Raw genomic sequence first — 19179 nt, forward strand, 5'->3', positions numbered from 1 at the left:
AAAAGAATTTTATTTTTAAATTAGGAAGTATGTGGTAGCAACATTTGTCCAATTTAAAAGTTAATAAATTAAAATAAAGGAAAAACAGAAAATACGGTGATACCTTTTCACTGAATGAAATACATGCTTTAACTAGCATTTTCAGAGGCCAAAACCTCCTTCCTCAGGTCAGGATAGAACATGACCAGAGGAAGAAGGTTTTAGCCTCAAAGTCAAAAATTAATCACCTTATTTTTATTTATTTATTTATTGCATTTGTATCCCACATTTTCCCACCTGTTTGCAGGCTCAATGTGGCTTACAGAGTCCTGTTATGGCTAGCAGATACAATTAGTGAAGTACAAAGATTAAGTAAGAGAAAAAAAGAAGGGAGTTAGGTGGGTAAGTATAGAGGTTGACTTTCTTAAGTGGTTGGGTTGGCGAGGTAATTTAGTAAGGCTATGGGTTTTCTTTGTAGGCCTTGTTGAAGAGATGTGTCTTCAGAGATTTACGAAAGTTGGTTATTTCGTCAATGGTTTTTGTTGGAATAATGTATTGTATTTTACATGCATTGCCTGTCACCAATTCTTTCTCTGTGATTACTCTGTGACCTCTGATGTGAATTGCCTAGAGAGGTCACACCCATGCAACTTCCTGTGGGGGTTAGGCACAGCACATGGAGCTCATGGTCTCTCCTAAGCTGAGGATCTATGGTGTGAGCATCCATTACCATCTAAGCACATGGAAAGAGCTGATAATCCAAATGTATAGTATTATGTATATATAAGCCTGTCTGAATATAATCTAACTACAAACTGTGAGTAAACAGATGTTTTGTTACTTCAACTTTAAAGTGACTCAGCAGTGAATTATTCTGGGGTGTATGTGAGAGAGATGAAGAAAAGAAATTAACATTTCTAAAGCTGAAGCTGTGTGTATAAAATCTGCTAATTATTTACTACAAATAATCCAACAAAAGGGTTATGGGCCCAGCCCAGGAATTGAAAAAGGGAGAAATATTACCAGGCAGTGAAAAAGCCAAATTTTTTTTCTCTAAAGTTTTAAAAGAAAGATTCAGTCTCTCTCTCTCTCCCCCCACACACCAAACAGAAGGCTAAGAAATGGCTGAGGGAGGAAATTCACCATTTTTCTACTCTCTCAAGGTGCCTAAATTAACTGAATTTAATTATCAGCAGTGGGAACTAAGATTCAGATGTCTCCTTCAAGCAAAGAAATTAAGTATATGTTTAGACCAAAACAGAACAGCTGAAAATATGGCTGAATGGGACAATGCAAACTATTATGTGAAGTGCATGTTTTTTGAAGCTCTCTCAGAGAAACAAGCCATATTGGTGGAGACAAAAGATACAGCAAAGGAAATTTTAGAAAAACTGAGAACTATGTATGCAACTACATATGCAAAACAGCAACCAATTTGGTTAGCAGAGTTGAATGAGACCAAATTAAGGGATAAAAGTAAATGTAATGATCACATTATGCATCTTATGTCTTCATTTCAAAAGCTAGAACTTTCTGGAATTCCCATTTGTGATGCATTGAAAAGAGCATTTCTTTTTACCTCACTATCAAAGGAGTTTGATGTTTTTAGGTCTGTAAATGAAGCCATTGAAGGGCAATCTTTTGAACAGGCAGCATCAAAACTGAGGCAGGAATGCATAATTAATGATTCTGAGGAGATGTGTTCTCAAAGACAGTCAGAGAGAAATGAAACAAATTTCTTGGCAAAGAATAGAGGAAGGCGGAGCTATGGGAAAACTCCACCCAAGGGCAAGCTGATTTGCTATTCATGTGGAAAGGAGGGACATGTATCTAAATGGTGTAAGGAAACACAAAACACCCCCTCTAGCTCACCTAAGCCAATGGAACAAAAGAATTTTCCAAGCAATGATAAACATAAGAGTTTTCTAATGGTAGAAAAATCTTTGACTATGGTAAATAATAATTCAAATGAAAGTACTTGGATTTTGGATTCGGGGAGCACATGCCATTTAACCAATTGTAAGGATTTCTTTCAGGAAGTGAGTCCAGAAGAAGGAATTCTTCATACTGCAAACGCAGGGACTACTCAGATCCAAGCAAAAGGCATTGGATTCTTAAAATGCAAAGTGTCTAATGAAGTTAAAGAAATTCCTGTAAGTGATGTCTTGTATATTCCCCAAGCAGTTTGCAATATGCTTAGTGTATCTACATTAGATAAGAAGGGATTTGTGATTCATTTTGAAAACAGCAAGTGCACAATCTCTAAAAATGATGAAGTGTATGCTGAAGCTTTTATGCATAATGATGTTTATAAACTGAGCATTTCAGGTGAAGCCTCACATCTGGCGCAAGTAAGGAAGAATGATGGTAAATGTAGTCTGGAAATCTGGCACCGCCGCCTGGGACATCGTGATTTTAAGGTGATCCAGGATCTTTACAGTAAGCAACTTGCCACAGGCATTCAGATAAGTGCAGATGCTGGTAAAATGGAGAAATGCATAGACTGTGTTACTCAAAAAGGTGTGAGACCCTCATTTCCTGCATACACAGGAAGTAGGAGTAATAAAGTACTGGACTTAATACACAGTGACTTATGTGGACCGTTTAATATCCCATCATTGGGAAATAACAGATTTGTGCTAATATTCTTGGATGATTTCTCTAGATACTGTGTGGCCTATTTGCTGAAAGAAAAAAGTCAAGTCACAGACATGCTGAAGAAATACGTAGCCATGGTGAGCAATAAATTTGAAAGAAAACCAAAGGTTCTTCAGACCGACAATGGTGGTGAGTTCACTTCACAAAGCATGCGCACATTTCTAGAACAAGAAGGCATTCAGCATATCACAACAGTAGCTTATACACCAGAGCAAAATTCTGTTGCAGAGAGAAAATTTAGGTCACTTGTGGAAATGACCAGATGTATGCTGTCAGATAGCAATCTCCCTAAAAGACTATGGGGGGAAGCCATTCTCACAGCAGTGTACCTACAAAACAGAATGCCAACTAAAGGCGCTGAGCGCACACCACATGAGACATGGCATGGTAGGAAGCCAAACCTGTCACACATAAGAACATTTGGAAGTACAGCATATGCTCATGTACCAAAGCAAAGAAGGCATAAGCTGGAATCCACAACAGAAAGGGACATTTTAGTTGGCTATGCTCCAGGACACAAAGGATATAGAATTTTGAATCTGAAAACTGGCATTGTTGGCATAAGACATGTTACATATTTTGATGAAAACAAAAGGGTTGATAAAGGCTGGATTATCCCAGATGAGCCTTATCATCCAGAATATGAAACTAGAACCATAATAGACATGCCAGTGTATATAAATGCCATACCAAGGCAGATGTCTGAAAGCAACTCATCTGTATCTAACGAGGAACAGGCAGAGGAAGCAGACACAGAAAGGATCATTGCAGAAGACAGTACAGTTGGAGAAGGGGAATCAATTGGAGAAGGACTCTCAGATTTAGAGGATGCGGGAAGGTCAGACCAACCTGTTGTCAGATGCTCATCCAGGGAAAACAAAGGTGTTCCACCCCCAAGACTGTCTTACCTAACAAAGTCAGCAGAAGCTCAAGAGCCCTTAACATGGGATGAGATTGAGAAAATGCCAGCAGAAGAAGCTGCTGAATGGCGTAAAGCTGCACAAGAAGAAATTGATGCATTGCATAAAAATAAAACTTGGATTCTTACAAAATTACCTCCTGGCAAGAAAGCTATAGGATGCAAATGGGTATTCAAGTTAAAAAGGAATGCACAAGGAAAAGTGGAAAGGTATAAAGCCAGATTAGTCGCAAAGGGATATCTTCAAAAATATGGAGAAGATTTTGATGAAGTGTTTGCACCTGTAGTGAAACACACGACAATTAGAACACTTCTGAGCACTGCAGTCTCAAAAGGCATGCAAGTCAACCACATTGATGTGAAAACAGCATTTCTTCATGGAGATATAACTGAAGACTTGTACATGGAACAGCCAACAGGTTTCATAAATACAAAACAAAGACAGCTAGTGTGTAAATTAAACAAAGGTCTTTATGGATTAAAGCAAAGTGCAAAATGTTGGAATGACAAATTGCATGAAATATTGACAAATTTAGGATTTAAGCAAGGTGAAGCAGATAAATGCTTGTACACTAGGTGCAGAAATGGACAATATGCATACATTTTAGCTTTTGTTGATGATCTGCTCATTGCAAGCGAAAGTGAGCAAGAGTACAAGGACATTGTAAAATATTTAAACCTGAATGTTGAGATAAAAGAACTTGGTAATGTGTCATACTATCTTGGTATAGAAATTGAGAAACAAAATGATGGTTCTTATCTTCTATGCCAGAAGCAGAAAATAAATGAGCTTATTGAAAGTTTAGGTATGCAAGATGCCCAAGTTGTAAGCACTCCCATGATCACTGATTTTCTGAAGGATGAAACAGTAAGAGAACCTTTACCAGATAACATCCAATATAGATCAGCCATAGGTAAGCTTTTATATCTGACTACCACATACAGGGCTGATATAGCAAATGCAGTAGGAATTTTGAGCAGAAGGGTCAGCTCACCTACCAAATCAGATTGGACTGCAGTTAAAAGGATGGTAAGGTATTTAAAAGGTACCATTGATTGTAAATTAAAGATTTCAGCCAATAGTAATCCAAAACTAATATGTTACTGTGATTCAGATTGGGCAGGGGATCATTCTGATTATAAATCCACAAGTGGATATGTGTTTATGTATGGAAATGTACAAATTTCTTGGGCCAGTCATAAACAAAGTATTGTGAGTCTGTCTTCTACAGAAGCTGAATATGTGGCTGTATCAGAAGCATGCAGAGAACTGATGTGGATTGAAAAACTTTTGCTGGATTTTGGAATAGCTGAACAGAGACCAATCCAGATAATGGAAGATAATCAGAGCTGCATCAGACTGTCACAGAATGACAAGGTTCAGTCACGCACCAAGCACATCGCAACGAAATACCACAACGTGCGAGAGCTGGCGAAAGAAGGGGTCATCAGTCTAGACTATTGTCACACCAGTGAGATGACAGCTGACATCATGACCAAACCGTTACCCAGAGAACATTTTGAGAATCTGCGAATAAAGCTTGGACTTTGTGTGAATTAATAATTGCATGACAGTTATGCATGAGAAGGGGTTTGTTGGAATAATGTATTGTATTTTACATGCATTGCCTGTCACCAATTCTTTCTCTGTGATTACTCTGTGACCTCTGATGTGAATTGCCTAGAAAGGTCACACCCATGCAACTTCCTGTGGGGGTTAGGCACAGCACATGGAGCTCATGGTCTCTCCTAAGCTGAGGATCTATGGTGTGAGCATCCATTACCATCTAAGCACATGGAAAGAGCTGATAATCCAAATGTATAGTATTATGTATATATAAGCCTGTCTGAATATAATCTAACTACAAACTGTGAGTAAACAGATGTTTTGTTACTTCAACTTTAAAGTGACTCAGCAGTGAATTATTCTGGGGTGTATGTGAGAGAGATGAAGAAAAGAAATTAACATTTCTAAAGCTGAAGCTGTGTGTATAAAATCTGCTAATTATTTACTACAAATAATCCAACAGTTTTCAAGTCCATTTTTGTTTTATTTTTGTTTTCTATTTTGTAATGTAGTGATTGGAATGTGTCAGATTTTGAAAGTTACATCTGTTGTCTTTTTTTTGCCCATTATATTTTAAACTATATACAGAGTCGGATTCAGTTAAATTTTTGTGTACGTGTACATATTTCTAGTCTTATTCTATAGCTGGTGAGGGGTCTATCTGTGTTCCCTGTGTGTGAGAAAAGTATTTATTGTCCTTGTAAGAGTGATATGTACTAATCCGGCCAATTTAATTTTCTTAATTGATGTTTCCCACTGCAATATTTACTGTGCTTCCTTTTCTTAGGTAGGACCTTGTTGTGTGACTCCTGGAAGTTAGTGCTATTATGGTATGGTAGAATATCTTCTAGGTCTCTAGTTATTCTTGTAGGGTTTTGTATTGATTCACAATATGGATTTTGGATTTAGCTCACACCTTTCTTAGTGAGTTACATCCAGGTACAGGAAGTATTTTCTTGTCCCTGGATGTCTTATCTGAAGCAATGGAGAGTTAACTAAGCCATAGCAAAAAGTGGCCTGTGGTAGTGTGGGCGTGTGCTTTTGGGGCGCGCTGGGCCAGTTGCCTGCGATAAAATTGAAACCCACGCATGCTTATTTACGGCCTGAGCTGGTAAGGGCTCACACGCTACATGCACGGTGACCAGCCAGCATGCGTCAACTGCCGATTAATGCCAGAAATGCAGCGCACGGTAGGAAATAAAAAATCATTTGTCCCGGCGGTATGGGCATGCGCCAAATCCGAAATTACTGCTAGAGGGGTGTGCTAGCCTAGCAGTAGTCTCGTTTTGGCGCGTGCTGCGTGTGCGTAGAGCCTACCGTACCTTTGTAAATGGGCCCCTGACTTGCCAAGCGACATTGAGAGCTGAATCCTGGCTTCCTTGGTTCTCATCCTGTTGCTTTAACCATTAGATACAGCTAATACAGATAATGCATATTCTCAACATGTTTGGCAGCTCAACTATAAACCAAAAGCCAGCAGATCTGAAGGCTGGTAGTCATTTGGCAACCTACCAAAAATACTGATAGACAAGTCATGTTATAGTCGCCAGTAACCATAGGATTTCAGTTACAGTACTGCTGAACATCACAGTTAACATGGCCAACAGGAAGACACTGGACTGGGGGGAGGGGGGCTACTGGGAACCAAGTAACTGCAAATATTTCTAGAAGACTGCAATATTGTTCTGTTTATTATGCTGTACTTTTTTTGGGTGCATTGTTTAGATTTGTTTGGCAAAAATTTCCTGGAGTGTATTCAATGTGCATATTACCATCAGTAATAGAGGTACTAGGAAGGGAGGTAGTTCTTGCAGCTGCACCACAGGGACACCACTGGCGTAGCCATGGGTGGGCCCGGGTGGGCACAGGCCCACCCACTTTGGACTCAAGCCCACCAAGCAGTGGCACAGCAATGATGTAGCTGGCAGGGATCCCCAAGCTCTGCCAGCAGAAGATTCCTGGCATCTCTCCCTTTAGGAGATCATGGGGGTCACTTAACTCCACTCCCTTGAACCCCCCCCCCCCCCTTTTAATCTTTAAATCCTTTAGTTCTTCACTGGCAGCAAGCAACAACATATTTCCCCTGCTTACACCGGCCTGAGCCTTCCCTCTGATGCAGGAAGTTGCATCAGAGGGAAGGTTTGGAGCCGGTGCAAGCAAGAGGAATGAGTTGATTCTTGTTGCTGGCAAAGACCTAAAGGATATAATGGTACTGGGGGGGGGGGGGGGGGGAGGGAATACACTTAAGTGACCCCCCCCCAGATTGCCTGGGGGGAGGGAGAAATGTTCGGTGGTGGGCTGCAGGGGGCGGGGTTGTTATGCCCCCCCCCCATTTTGGCGTCAGGGCCACCTAAAATTGGGTGCCTGGCTACGCCCCTGAGGGACACAGTGGAGGGGTGCTTCCCTGTGTGCTCAAAAGTGACTCACTGTCCATTTACTGCTGATATTGGTGTCACCCCCACCCACCCCCTTCCTAGCCCTGCTCACTTCACCTTAGCCCCACCCAGTCCCATCCTTCTTTAGCCCCCCCCCCAAATTTCTCAGTTACTGACCGCCTATGATTGAGCCTCTTCTGTAAAGTGGTGCAAGGTATGTGCGTGTGTGTCTAGTTGAAGCCCATACTCCTGCCAGTTAAGTAGTATGCAGATGACCTGCTCGCTTTTCTACAGGTGCTTCAGAAATACTTTACGAAATCAACACAATCTCCCTATTTATTATCGCCAGATCTAATTTAAGAGGTAACAATCGGAATGCAGAGTGGGGCTAGGAAGCCTGGCTGTCTGAGTCTATGTAATTCAAGTAGTAGATCAATCAGGAGAAAAGGCAATTTTCACTTATTTGCAATTTCCACAGGGCCCAAATTACAGTAGAATAATGTGATTTTCTCATTTTCAGCTTTATTATTTATAGAGTTCTCAAGAGCATTATCATTCTTGATTACTAAGTGTCTGGCTAGGAAAGTGCCATTTTTCTTATGTTCTCGAATTTCACTTTCCTCAGCTTCTCTCTCATAAGGACCAGGCTCAGAACTGCTCATATGAACAAGGGCTGCCTGACATCAAGAGGAGGAAGCACAGGAGATGATCCAGTGATGTCCACATTTGGGGGAATGAGTCAGAGAGGGAAGTCTCAAAAGACAAAGAAGAAGAAAAAAAGATTCAGCTTACACAAAAGAGTGGAGACCTGGGAGCTACAGGATTCCCACTAGGCCTGGAACACTGTCCCACTGTACATCTCTCTAAGGGGTTCTAATTATATAATACAGGGTTTTCCAATCCTGTTCTGGTGACCCAACAGTCAGTCAGGTTTTCAAGATATCCACAATGAATATACATGAGTATAATATGCATGCAATGGAGACTCAGGGTACCTCATGCATAATGATTGTGACTCATCCTATTACATCAGAACATAAGAATAGCCACACTGTTTCGAACAGTGGCCACTGTAGGTCAAAAGTACCTGGCAGAAACCCAAATAGTAGTAACATTCCATACTACCAATCCCCGGGCAAGCAGTGGCTTCACCCATGTCTGTCTCAATAACAGACTATGGATTTTTCCTCCAGGAACTTGTCCAAAGAAAAGCTACAAAAATGGTATGGGATTTGCGTTACAAGACGTATGAGGAGAGAATTGTTGACCTGAACATGTATACCCTGGAGGAAAGGAGAAACAGGGGTGATATGATACAGACGTTCAAATATTTGAAAGATATTAATCCACAAACAAACCTTTTCCGTAGATGGGAAGGCGGTAGAACTAGAGGACATGAAATGAGATTGAAGGGGGGGCAGACTCAAGAAAACTTTCAGGAAGTATTTTTTCATGGAGAGAGTGGTGGATACTTGGAATGTCCTCCCACGGGAGGTGGTGGAGATGAAAAAGGTAACGGAGTTCAAAAATGCGTGGGATAAACATAAAGGAATCCTGTTCAGAAGGAATGGATCCTCAGAAGCTTAGCGGAGATTGGGTGGCAGAGCCGGTGGTGGGAGGCGGGGCTAGTGCTGAGCATACTTCTATGGTCTGTGCCCTGAAAATGGCAGATGTAAATCAAGGTCAGGTATACACATAAAGTAGCACATATGAGTTTATCTTGCTGGGCAGACTGGATGGACCGTACAGGTCTTTCTCTGCCGTCATCTACTATGTTACTATGTAAAGATAAAATGTGGAGCTTACTGTGGAACACATCACTAGCTACTGGTATGTAAACTCAAGCTAAAGCTGAAAAACAGCAAGCCTGTCATGAGTATACCAAAGTAATGATGTTGAAAATATACCATCAAATTTAAAGACCACTTGCAAAATCAATTCACCACATTGGACACTAATCAGAGTACCAGAAGAGTTATGTGAAGACAAAGAAAGTTGTACTTGAAGAAAATGAAACGTCCCTCTAAAAAGTGAAAAAACAAAAATGGACAAAAAGAATGACTGAAGAAACTCTCAAAATTGCTCAATACACAGAGAAGCTAAAGCCACAGCAGAAAGAGAGGCAGTCATAGATCTGTATTGGACCGGTGCTATTTAACATATTTATAAATTATATGGAAATCGGAACGACGAGTGAAGTGATTAGTTTTGTATCATTTGCAAATTTATTCAAGGTTGTTAAAACACGTGCGGACTGTGAAATATTGCAGGAAGACCTTAGGAAATTGGAAGACTGGGCATACAAATGGCAGATGACATCTAATGTGGACAAATGCAAGGTGATGCACATTGAAAAGAATAATCCGAATCATAGTTACCTGATGCTAGGGTCCACCTTGGGGATCAGAATTGAAGAAAAAGATCTAGGTGTCATAGACAATACACTGAAATCTTCTGCTCAGAGCGCGACGGCGGCTAAAAAAGCAAACAGGATGCTAGGAATTATTAGGAAAGGGATGGTGAATAAGACCAAAAATACTAAAATGCCTTTGTATTGCTCCATGGTGTGACCGCACCTTGAGTATTGCATTCAGTTCTGGTTGCCGTATCTCAAAAAAGATATAGCGGAGTTAGGAAAGGTTCAAAGAAGAGCGACCACAATGATAAAGGGGATGGAACTCCTCTCGTATCAGGAAAGGCTAAAAAGGTTAGGGCTCTTCAGCTTAGAAAAGAGACAGATGAGGGAAGATATAATTGAGGTCTATAAAATCCCGAGTGCTGTAGAAGTAAATTGATTTTTTACTCGTTCCAAAAGCACAAAGACTAGGGGCCCTGTTTACTAAGCCGCGCTGCAGGCGTGCAAACCTTTTAGCATGCTCTAAAAATTAGTGCACACTAATGCTAGAGACACTCATAGGAATATAATGGGTGTCTCTATTGTTAGCGTGTGCTAACAAGTTTGCATGCCTACAGCGCAGCTTAGTGAACAGGGCCCTAGGGAACAGTCAAGGAAGTTACATGGAAATACTTTTAAAACAAATAGCAGGAAATATTTTTTCATTTAACTCAGCTCTGGAACTCATTGCCAGGGTTGGCTCATCCAGTGCTGGTCTGTGGTGGTGCCACCACATTGCCTGCCCTGCTCTCTCTTCCCCTCACGTTGGGCATGTTCTTTTTAGTGAAATTGAGCATGCTCAGTTTCACTAAAAGGAGTGTGCTGGACATAAGGGGAAGAGAGAGCAGGGCAGGCAATGCAGCAGCGCCAGAGACCAGCGTTGGATGAAGTCTTCAGCTGGCGTGGGTTGGGGACCCCTGCCAGCCAAGATGTTTGTGGTGGTGGTGCTTCAGCTGGCGGGGGTCAGCCAAGATTCTACAGCAGTAACAGTGGGTGCCGGAGGGCGGGGTGGCGACCAAAATGTGCCCCCATCTTGGGCTCTGGCCCACTCCTACCTTGAGGACTGGCTATGCTCCTGGTTTGCAGGGCTTTTAAAAAAGGTGGGGAGTGTCATGCCTCAGGAGCTTAGCCTAGAATGGGTGGCAGAGCTGGTGGTTGGGAGGCGGGACTAGTGCTGGGCAGACTTATACGGTCTGTGCCGGGGCAGGTGGTTGGGCGGCGGGACTAGTGCTGGGCAGACTCATACGGTCTGTGCCAGAGCTGGTGGTGGGAGGCGGGACTGGTAGTTGGGAGGCGAGAATAGTGCTGGGCAGACTTATACAGTCTGTGCCAGAGCTGGTGGTGGGAGGCGGGCTTGGTGGTTGGGAGGCGGGGATAGGGCTGGCCAGACTTATACGGTCTGTGCCCTGAAGAGGACAGTACAAATAAAAAAGTAGCACATATGAATTTATCTTCTTGGGCAGACTGGATGGACCGTGCAGGTCTTTTTCTGCCGTCATCTACTATGTTACTATGTTACAATTTGTCTGAATGTTTATATTATGCTCCTGTGAGCTGCATGTGAAGAACTCCCTCCAGTCTTACTGAAGTACCCTACACTCATTCACTACTTATTTATGTGCATTTAACTACATGCATATAAATGTGTACAGCACTGTGTACACCTAGTAGCACTATAGAAATATTAAGAAGTAGCAGTAGTTGTAACTCAAGGTGTGATACAATAACACACAAACATAACAGTTGTTTAACCATCTTAAGGCATACCACAACGATACATCCTAATGACGAGACAATGAAACTCAAGCCTGAACTGGATAAAACCTAACTCTCTATACTCAACTACTAAGGTCTACTCTACCACGAATGAACTTTAACGCAATTCCACTTTATATCTTATTCCGATTATGAACTCTTTATACTTGACTGCTTAATCTACCATGTCAATCATGATCTTTAATGTAATACAAATTGTTTCTCTCACTCCGGAAATGGCAATCGCCTTGACGGAACAATGTAAGGAGCCTGCAAACAGGTGGAAAAATGTGGGATACAAATGCAACAAATAAATAAAATAAATAAACTTCCAACCCTTCCAATAAAGACTAATCCCAACAGCTCAAGATGTAACTTCTGAACCCATTAGTCAACACTGGAGACCTCTAGTCCTTGTGGGTAATCTGTTGTACCCCTCCTTCTAAGGCAGAAATCTCTGTCTTGAACTCAGAAAACAAGCCATTCACCACAGTCTTTTCTCTTCTCTCTGCCCCTGTAAATTGCACTGTCTTTTTCAATTTATACAATCATCCATTTATTTTGTCATTTATGTTCAACTCAAATATCAACTCCATACCTGTACTGACTTGATGCAGCACTCTTGATTTCATCTACAACAAGTTTCTTGTTTGCTTTTTTGTAATAAAAGTTGGAAATTAAGAAAGCAAGTCGTCTCATATGGGATGTTGATCTGGTTTAACTTGCTGTTTAGTACTACAGCTGAAAATTGTAAGAACAATGCCCTCCCCTCCAACACCACCATTCCCCACTGACTTTTTAGAACGAATACTCTGAAAATTTGAAAAGAAAGGAGTTTTAGAATTACCCTTTGTTCCTGTGTGGCAACAAAGGTCTGGAATCCAGGTGCTACACCAAAGCCGAGTTCTTGAACAAATGGTGGTTCAGACTGACTGTGTATCTGTACTTTCACTCCAGCTTCAAAAGTTGTCTCTTCTATAAAGAGAAACAGGAAGAAGGTCGTCAGTCTGCTCATGGAGAAAACTATTAAACTGGATTCTAAGATGTTTGGGCAAAAGTCAATTCTGATTTAATTAGTAACGTTAATAAGTCTTGACTCTTAGAGGACAATATTCAGTGGGCGATAACAAGGTAGGAGAGGCACCTACCCAGTTATCTCCCACCTACTGAGTGATGCCCAGATTTTCAGCGGCACATAACTAGACTGTGTCACTGTAAATCTCAGGAGACTGCCAAGGCTCTATCTGGTTAGGGCTGGGGCAGTCTGTAGGCACAGTCAGAGTGGTGCAGTTGAATATTCAGCTAGAAACAGCTAGCATTTAACAAAGCATTAACTGCTGTTGACTGAATATTATTAACCTCCCCCCCCCAGATGCCAAGGCAGAAAGGTAGTTTTAAAACATTTGCCACTACAATATGCTCCAACAGCTTTGATAATGCATGATGATGTCACAGCGTTAATAGCTTTAACAAGGACTTCAGGAAAAGGACAAAGAACCACCCATAGTATGAACACAGCATACACAGCACGAACAAAGAAACACCTCAGCACAGGTGAAAGCAGCACTCTAAGACCGTCATAAATATGGCCTGATTATCATGAATGGTGTACTGGAGGTGCAGGCAGCCTGTCTTAGTACAATGTGAGTATGACAAGTTTGTTCAGGAAAACACTGTCTTTTATGATGGTGTTGAAGTTGTGTGAAACATTCACTGCTATCAATCCATATTCAGTTAATCAGCCCCTACAGCTCTGTCTATAATGCTACATAAGGTACAATTTTGTCTCCTGTGCCTTTTAATCTACACGTCATCCATAAGTGGATCGTATTTAGTCACATGGAGCAGTGTGTCATTTTTAGGCATATGACATAACTGATGCTTCTGAGTGACACAAGTGAACAATGGGAAATTATAGAGAAGTGAGCCAGATGGTGCGGGGCAAAATGGTAAAGACTATTTTTAAAGAACAAAATTACAGAGCAAATACATAAGCAAAGGAGCAAGCAGGGAACGCTCCTGCCCTGAACCCATCAGACACCAGAGATTTAAAAAGTGTTAAGGAATGAACATGTTGCAGCTTTCCCTTGTGCAGAGATGTTATGGTGACATGATTGCCGATTATGATAATTCTGGCAAGAGTTTGTTAGATCTTTTCTGATTATGATAATTCTCACTAAATTTTGTTACATCCTAGATTTTTCTTAATCTAGTATCTTAGTTGTAATCCACTATGAACTATTATTGCTATTAGTGGGCTATAAATGAGTTAACTGTAACTGTATGCCCTGGAGGGGTTAAGGGAGGGCGAGAGGTGCAGGGAGTCCTAGTAGAAGGGTCTTCCAGGCCCAGGGGAGATCCTTGGGGGATTGGATTTGGGATGGGGGGATGTGGCAAGCACCGGCAACATCAAGAAGCAAGCTGAGAGCATTGAGATGAAGTTTGTAACCTGATACTCCAGCTTGCAGTAATTAGGTGTTTTGCATGCATTTGCATTTCTTTGCATCTCATTACCATGTAACCTGTAGCAACTGTGTGTTACAATGATATAAGGTGCATTAATGCCTTTAAATATGTGTTAAGGGGAAAATAATGTGCATTCCCCGGATTCTATATATGGCCCTCAAAATTATGCACGGAAATTTGGGTGCGTTTCCAAATTATGCACACAATTTTGAACCAATTAGCATCAATAATTTGGTACTAATAATCCATTACCAGTGTTAATTGGCAACAATTAGAATTCATGGGCGCATCTTGCTAGAAGTATTCTATAAAGATGAGCGCATAAATTCTAGTGTGTGCATCTTAAAAGGGGACGTAGTCTTAGGCATTGCAAGAATTTGCACACAGTGTTACAGAATATGCCCACATCTAATTTGGGCACAGGGATTTATACCAGTATTATGATGGAGCAGTATATTTGCAAGGGGACCTCAAAGTCCTCCAGCAAGCTGTGCCTCCTTCAGCTTCAGGCAGGCTTGGGGCCCTGAATGGACTCCCTTAACTCCCAGTCCTACTGCAAGAAGAAGTAGCTGAAAACTTTGTACTTACCTGCAGATTTTTGAAAATTACCCCAATAATTCTCCCTCCCTCCCACTTGTTTTAGGAAGCTTAGTTAAATATCAGAGCCCAAAAGCATTTATTTTCTAGATTTCTATACCACACAACCTACTATTCTTGGCGGTGTACAATAAAACAAATACATCAAAAATCACATAAAATCACACGTAAAACAAACATCTGCTCCCTTCTATAACAGTTCTAAACATCACATAACCAACCTGGCTTCAACAAAATGGCACATAAGAACATAAGCGTTGCCATACTGGGACAGACTGAACGTCCATCAAGCTCAGTATCCTGTTTCCAACAGTGGCCAATCCAGGTCACTAGTACCTGGCAAAGATCCCAAAACAGTGCAATTCATTTTATGCTGCTTATAAGCAGTGGATTTTCCTAAGTCCATCTTAATAATGGATTATGGACTTTTAGGAAGATAGCCAAACCTTTTTTAAAGCCTGCTAAGCTAACTGCTTTTACCACATTCTCTGGCAACAGAAGTGGGAGATATCTTCTTCCCTTTGTGGACTTACAACAGAAGTTGTTGGATGGTTGGGTGCACAGATACGCTTATTGTTAACTACAGCATTATGTGGCTTCTCTGGACGTGGCGTATCTTAAGTTACACATAGGACAACGGGTTAAGGAGTTTTTCATTAGCATCTCAGAAAGATGAATATCAGTCTTCGGAGCCCATAAAGCCCTTCTTCATTTTGAAAAACCAAAAGATGCATATAATCTTGCTTTGTGCGATGGAGAACTCTCCAAATATCAACCAAGTTAAGCTGCTCACAAAAATTAGGAAGACCTCTGGCCAAATTAATTGCCTCCCCTCTAGGGTTAGCTGACTTATCAAGATCCTGATCCCACACTGAATTGAAATCTCCACCCACTATAAGAGGATAATCGCTGTACATTAGTAATTGGTTGGTCAATTTTTTTCATAAAACCCCTGGTCATAATGGTTTGGTGCATATATACTGGTCAGTATTAATACTTGTCGTGCTATAGTTACCTTGGTGATCAAGAAGTGCTCCTCTGGATCTACTTCCATTAATTCTACCTTATCCACCACTCCTCTACGAATCAGGAGAGCAACATCCCCCCTTTTCCCCCCTCCCTAGAGCAGATACGTAGTCTCCTACCCACCATCTTTTTAATTTGGCACTTTCTGGTACAATAAGATTAATTTCTTGAAGTAACACAAGATCAGCCTTTTGACGTTGTACCTGTTGCAATATTTTAGTATGTTTTATGGGAGAATTAATTCCCCCCACATTCCACGACATTATTTTTATGGTACGGCCCAGACGTAATTAGCTAAAGACCTATGTGTTCCAAATACCTTAGAGAAAGGTGGGCAGCCCCAGCCTACAGCCCCACCCCTTAGTTGAGAATCGAGAGTCATTATTTCTCATCTGACCCAAGCATCCCCACAAAGAACCTGTCTGTATATCCCAAGAATCCCTCTCCGTCATTAACATCAAGAAATGCCAAGTATTATCCACTAGGTGCAACAGTAACCATCTACTCAAACCTACCCTGTCATATATAGCTTCTACATTCCATTTCCCCCTCCCCTCAACCCTACACCCCCCCAAGAATCCCACCCATAGAACCCATAATGACCCCATCTAGGATTGTCACGTAAAGATCCCCCCCCCCCCCCCCCCCGTGCAACTTATTCTTATGCCACCCAAAGAAAGAAGAGGGAAGAAAGTAAAACACAGTGATTGCTGCCCTCTACCTTCTTTTTTCCCCTCTGTGTCTATCCCCGTCCAACTCACCCCCCTACCCTAACCTGTAGACAGATAAAAAGGTCTAAGAAGAGTGAGGCCAACAAGAACATTAACTCCTACTGCTTATTTCTACAGCACTACTAGACATACGCAGCGCTGTACACTTGAACATGAAGAGACAGTCCCTGCTTGACAAGAGCTTACAATCTAATTAGGACAGACAAGCAGGACAAACAAGAGAAAATGGAATATTAAAGTGAGGATGATAAAATAAGGGTTCTGAACAAGTGAATAAGGGTTAGGAGTTAAAAGCAGCATCAAAAAGGTGGGCTTTTAGCTTAGATTTGAAGACGGCCAGAGATGGAGCTTGACGTATCGGCTCAGGAAGTCTATTCCAGGCATATGGTGCAGCAAGATAAAAGGAACGGCGTCTGGAGTTAGCGGTAGAGGAGAAGGGTGCAGATAAGAGAGATTTACCCAGTGAACGGAGTTCCCGGGGAGGAATGTAGGGAGAGATGAGAGTGGAGAGGTACTGAGGAGCTGCAGAGTGAATGCACTTATAAGGTCAATAAGAGGAGTTTGAACTGTATGCGGAAACGGATAGGAAGCCAGTGAAGTGACTTGAGGAGAGGGCTAATATGAGCATAACGACACTGGCGGAATATTAGTCATGCAGCAGAATTTTGAACAGATTGAAGAGGAGAGAGATGGCTAAGTGGGAGACCTGTGAGAAGCAAGTTGCAATAGTCTAAGCAAGAGGTGATAAGAGTGTGGATGAGGGTTCTGGTAGTGTGCTCAGAAAGGAAAGGGCGAATTTTGGTGATATTATAGAGAAAGAAACGACAGGTTTTAGCAGTCTGCTGAATATGTGCAGAGAAGGAGAGGGAGGAGTCAAAGATGACCCCAAGGTTAGGAGCTGATGAGACAGGAAGGATGAGAGTGTTATCTACAGAAATGGAGAATGGAGGAGGAGGAGAGGTTGGTTTAGGAGGAAAGATAAGAAGCTCAGTCTTGGTCATGTTTAGTTTCAGATGGCACTGAGACATCCAGGCAGCAATGTCAGACAGGCAGGCTAATACTTTGGTCTGGATTTCAGCTGAGATTTCTGGTTTGGAGAGGTAGATCCTAGGGTGCACAAACCAAACCTCAAAACAGCAAGGCAAGCTATGTGGTATTGAACCTTACATCGGAGAATCACTATGGAAAACTTGATCGGCAGTCTAACATTAACAATATTTGTGTGAAGGAGTGAAAGAACCTGAAGTCCAGTAAGGACAAACCTTCTCCCCATCACACCTCCCTCTCCCCACTATGTAGTTTGAGTACAATTTAGTGAACAGCATAGGAAGCAATGGATCAGATAGGGCAATAAAAGCCAAGGCATTAAGGTCCTGCCCTCCCCCCTCACTCGATTGGAAAACAGTGATGTTCAATACCCCATTAAGCAAACAGGTGAACTAGAATAGTGATACAACCAAATATCCACGATGATAATAAAACCACCTGCGCATGAATTAGACAGTTATAACATGTCACTGACCAATAAAGCCCATAAGCTTTAAAAAAAAAAAAAAAGGAGAGGGATATGACCGGTGTTCCCCCATCGAGCCAGCAGTCAATTTTATCTGAACATGACTAATGTCCAAGGATAGGAACCTGATGAATAAGTGCTGGATGCCTCCTGGCTTGCAAAGTAAAGAGTGCCTTTTTTCGGTCTATCTTAATGAGGGCGAAGACAAACTGCTAGATCCCATCACAGTTCTAGATGTCTTCTCTCTATAAAAACCACCAAGTACGCAATGCACTCCTTCCTACTCCAAAACAGTCTCGAGAAACCATTAGCTGTCATGCTGTCGACCAACTCAGTCCTTGCATCTTCCAATGTACCTCCTCCATCAGGCGATGCCGATAAACACTACAATTCAGGTGCCCATCAGTTGCTGAGATGAGAACGTCGGCTGAGCCGAGGGCTGGGGTAGGGAATCCACAAATATGCATGCGGCTTCCGGCTGGTCAAAAAACCGAGTGTCCTCCATGCGCTATTCTCAGCTTTGCAGAGTATAATAATGTAAAGCGGATCCGTGTCTGATATAGCTGTGCGCATTGAGGAGCAAAGGCTTTTCTCTGTTTTTGCACAGATAATGAGTAATCCTGAAAAGATAATATTTTATGGTTTTGGTAAGTTAGTTGCTGCCCCCTACGTAGGTATTGCAAGATTAACTGCTTGTACATGTAGTTAAGCACCTTCAGGATTACCATATGGGCCCTGCTGGTTGTAGTGTGCTTAGGGCCCAACCGGTGTGCCCGTTCCACGCAGAGCTGCTGTAGCTGTGGCCCCAGCTTCAGTGTCATAGGTATCCAAGTCTCCAGGAAACCAGGCAGATCCTGTTCATCCAGCATGGCTGGCAACCCCACTAGATGCAAATTGTTGCGTCTTGATCTTGCTCTTGAAGGTTGCTTGGATTTGGGGAATCACAATAAGTGTTGAATCTAACTATATTCCAAGGTTCCTGACTTGTGATTTGAGGGGGAGTTCGTTCTTTGCAAATAGTAGAAGCATTATTTTGGAGCAAGCACAGTTCAGTTTTGTTTTTTATTTATAACAACTTAATTTTACAAGCACTAAAATAACTTGCCAGAAATACAGAGAAAATAACACACAAGAATTATTTCAATCAGGTAATTCTATACTCTTCCTTAGACCACAAAATAGGGAGAGTGAAACAAGA

At 41.8% G+C, this 19179-nt stretch overlaps 1 protein-coding gene across 1 annotated transcript in view; it reads right to left on the reverse strand.

Annotated features, from left to right (window-relative positions):
* The window catches only part of LOC115481955 (acid-sensing ion channel 2-like), a 263330-nt gene that overhangs the window by 119119 nt on the left and 125032 nt on the right, over positions 1–19179 (reverse strand). The window contains 1 exon segment of the mRNA XM_030221447.1: positions 12496–12623. Coding sequence (XP_030077307.1) covers positions 12496–12623 — 128 coding nt within the window.

This window comes from Microcaecilia unicolor, chromosome 12 (assembly GCF_901765095.1).
Source record: "Microcaecilia unicolor chromosome 12, aMicUni1.1, whole genome shotgun sequence".
NCBI lineage: Eukaryota > Metazoa > Chordata > Amphibia > Gymnophiona > Siphonopidae > Microcaecilia > Microcaecilia unicolor.